General features: G+C 40.5%; 1 protein-coding gene across 1 annotated transcript; it reads left to right on the forward strand.

The window, feature by feature from the left end:
• The first annotated feature begins 243 nt into the window (after positions 1-243).
• On the forward strand, positions 244-2,061 carry LOC111470967 (uncharacterized protein KIAA0754-like). Its single transcript, XM_023116632.1, has one exon. The coding sequence runs from the start codon at positions 244-246 to the stop codon at positions 2,059-2,061; it is 1,818 nt and encodes a 605-aa protein (XP_022972400.1).
• Positions 2,062-2,963: the final 902 nt, after the last annotated feature.

A 2,963-nucleotide genomic window follows, 5' to 3' on the forward strand; every position in this document is an offset into this window, starting at 1 on the left:
AAAATAAATTAAAATTAGAAACTCAAATATTATTTTAACACGAAATTTAATTTTAAATAAAATTGGAAAAGATTTTATTCTTTTATCTCTTCTTCATCTGACGGTCGTTGGTAACCGATATATCTTAAACCTATATCGAACGGTCATGATTTTTTCTATTTATTCAAATAATTATTTAACTCGTAACAGTATAAAATCGTCAACCAAAAGGAGTAGTATCTGATTTCCACCTGGTTTAACATAATGAAGACTATAGGAGGTAATAGCCAAAATAACAAAGATCCCAACCTTGAACTCTCTCTCCATATGCCATCTCAGCCTCCACTTGAATGGGGTCAACCGTCGACACCGACATCGCCCCAAACTCCAAACCAACCAGTGGCGGTCTCTTGTTCCATCGAGCAAACTATGAACCAATCGGTGGCGGTCCCTTGCTCCAGCGAGCAAACTATGAACCAACCGGAGGCGATCCCTCACGCCATCGAGCAAATTTTGAGTCAACAGGTGGCAGTCACTCGTGGGGAAACTCCGAACCAATTGGTGATGACCCCAAACCCCTTAGGGGAAGCTTTGAACCAACCGGTGGCGATCCCTTGTGCCACCGAGCAATGCCGGTTGGTTCGAAGTTTGAGCCTACCGACGACAATCACTCGGCCCATTGGGGAAACTCTGAACGAATTGTTGGCAATCCCTCACACCGTAAATGAAACTTTGAACCAATCGATGACGATCCCTCACAACATCGAGCGAACTTCTAGCCTACCGGCGACAATCACTTGGGCCATCAAGGAAACTCTTGACCAATTGGAGGAGATCCCTCACAACATAAGGGAAACTTCGAACCAACCGGTGGCGATCCCTCGCGCCATCGAGCGAACTTCTAGTCAACCGGCGACAATCACTTGGGCCATCGGGGAAACTCTTAACCAATTGGAGGAGATCCCTCACACCATAAGGGAAAATTCGAACCAACCTGTGGCGATCCCTCGCACCATCGAGCAAACTTCGAGCCAATCAACACCAATTATTCGAGGCATCAGAGAAACTCTAAACCAATCAGTGACAATCCCTCACAACATAAGGGAAACTTCGAACCAACCAATGGCAATCCCTAGTGCCATCGAGCAAACTTCTAGCCAACCGGCGACAATCACTTGGGCTATCGGGGAAACTCTTAACCAATTGGAGGAGATCCCTCACAACATAAGGGAAAATTCGAACCAACCGGTGGCAATCCTTCACGCCATCGAGGAAACTTCAAGCCAACCAACGACAATCACTCGAAACATTAGAGAAACTCTAAACCAATTATTGACAATCTCTCACAACATAAGGGAAACTTCGAACCAATCGGTGGCGATCCCTCACGCCATCGAGCAAACTTTGAGCCAACCAACGACAATCACTCAAGCCATCATGGAAACTCCGAACCAACCGATGGCGATCCCTCAGACCGTAGAAGAAACTCCAAACCAATCAACGACAATCCCTCAAGCCACAAATGGACACTCTACATCAAGACCTAGACGAAGACGAAGTAGAACGAGAGCAGACACCAGGAGGATCGAGCCACCGTATCCATGGTCGGCCGAGCAACGAGCATCAATCCACAATCTCGAGTACCTCCAATCAAACAACATCGTAATGATCAAAGGCGATGTGAGGTGCAAAAAATGCGAGAGATATTACGAAATCGAGTACAATTTGATGAACAAGTTCGATGAGATAGCAAGATTCATAGAAAGAGAGAGAGATAACATGCATGATAGAGCTCCAATTTGTTGGAAAAACCCTATTTTACCAAATTGTGAGCATTGCAGGGAAGAAAACTGCGTAGAGCCAATGATACCCGATGAGGAGGACGACAACCAATTCAGAAGAATCAATTGGCTGTTCTTGCTTTTGGGGCAATTGATTGGACGTTTAAAGCTCAAACAGCTCAAATACTTCTGTGCTCATACCTATAACCATCGAACCGGGGCTAAGGATCGTCTCATCTTTCTCACTTATCTTGCGTTGTGTAAGCAACTTCAACCCTCAAATCGTCTCTTCAACTGCTAATTTGATTAGGGTTTTGATTATTGAATAGTATATCCCGAACCGTTTTAAGATATTACTTCGATTTGGAGTATGAGTATGAGTTTGATTTCAGTTGATAATCTATGTTTTTTTTCGGTAATATTGTTTTTGGTTTTGGGTCTAATGTGCATAATAGGTGATTCAAACTCCAGTTTTGGATTATATTTATAATGATTTATGTTTAAGTTTGGACTTGAGTATCTCAAGTCGTTTTAAGATATTACTTCGATTTCGAGTGTGATTATGAGTTTGATTTTAGTTGATAATAGATGTTTCTTCGCCAACCATGTCGTTTGAAGGTCCAGGTATTTCAAATCATATTAAGATATTACTTCGAACTTGGGTATGAGTATGAGTTTGATTTTAGTTGATAATATATGTTTTTAGAGTCCAACCGTGTACGTAATTCTAACTTCTATTTAGAATATATTTATAATCATTTAAAAATAATATTCAGTTAGATATACGTTCGAGAATATAACTTGAAATTTAGCTTACTTAGTCAAACTCGAGAGGATGGTAACTGATGAAACTTAAAAAAAATATTTTTATTTGGTTACAAAGAATATTTTTATTATTAAAAAAAACCAGAGAATATTGGGTTACAGAGATTTGATTAAGAGAAATATTTTTATTTGGTTGAAGACAATATTTTTATTAGGGTTAAATTTAAAAAATTTAAAAATTGACAATTCAATTTTAAAAATGTGCCGATCTAACCCAATTATAGGTGGGTCGAGTTCATTATTTAATAGATGTTATTTGGGTCGGAAAAAATTGAAACCACTCGTCGAGCAAGGACGAAAGTCGGCCTTAGTGATTCGATGGTACCGAGTGGAAGGGCCGTCGCTCAACGGATAAAAGTTACTCTAGGGATAACAGGC

Source organism: Cucurbita maxima, unplaced genomic scaffold (assembly GCF_002738345.1).
Source record: "Cucurbita maxima cultivar Rimu unplaced genomic scaffold, Cmax_1.0 Cma_Scf00048, whole genome shotgun sequence".
NCBI classification, from domain to species: domain Eukaryota; kingdom Viridiplantae; phylum Streptophyta; class Magnoliopsida; order Cucurbitales; family Cucurbitaceae; genus Cucurbita; species Cucurbita maxima.

Bases quoted from the DNA above. Each gene is read 5' to 3' on its own strand.
- LOC111470967 (XM_023116632.1), top strand. From the start codon at position 244: ATGAAGACTATAGGAGGTAATAGCCAAAATAACAAAGATCCCAACCTT.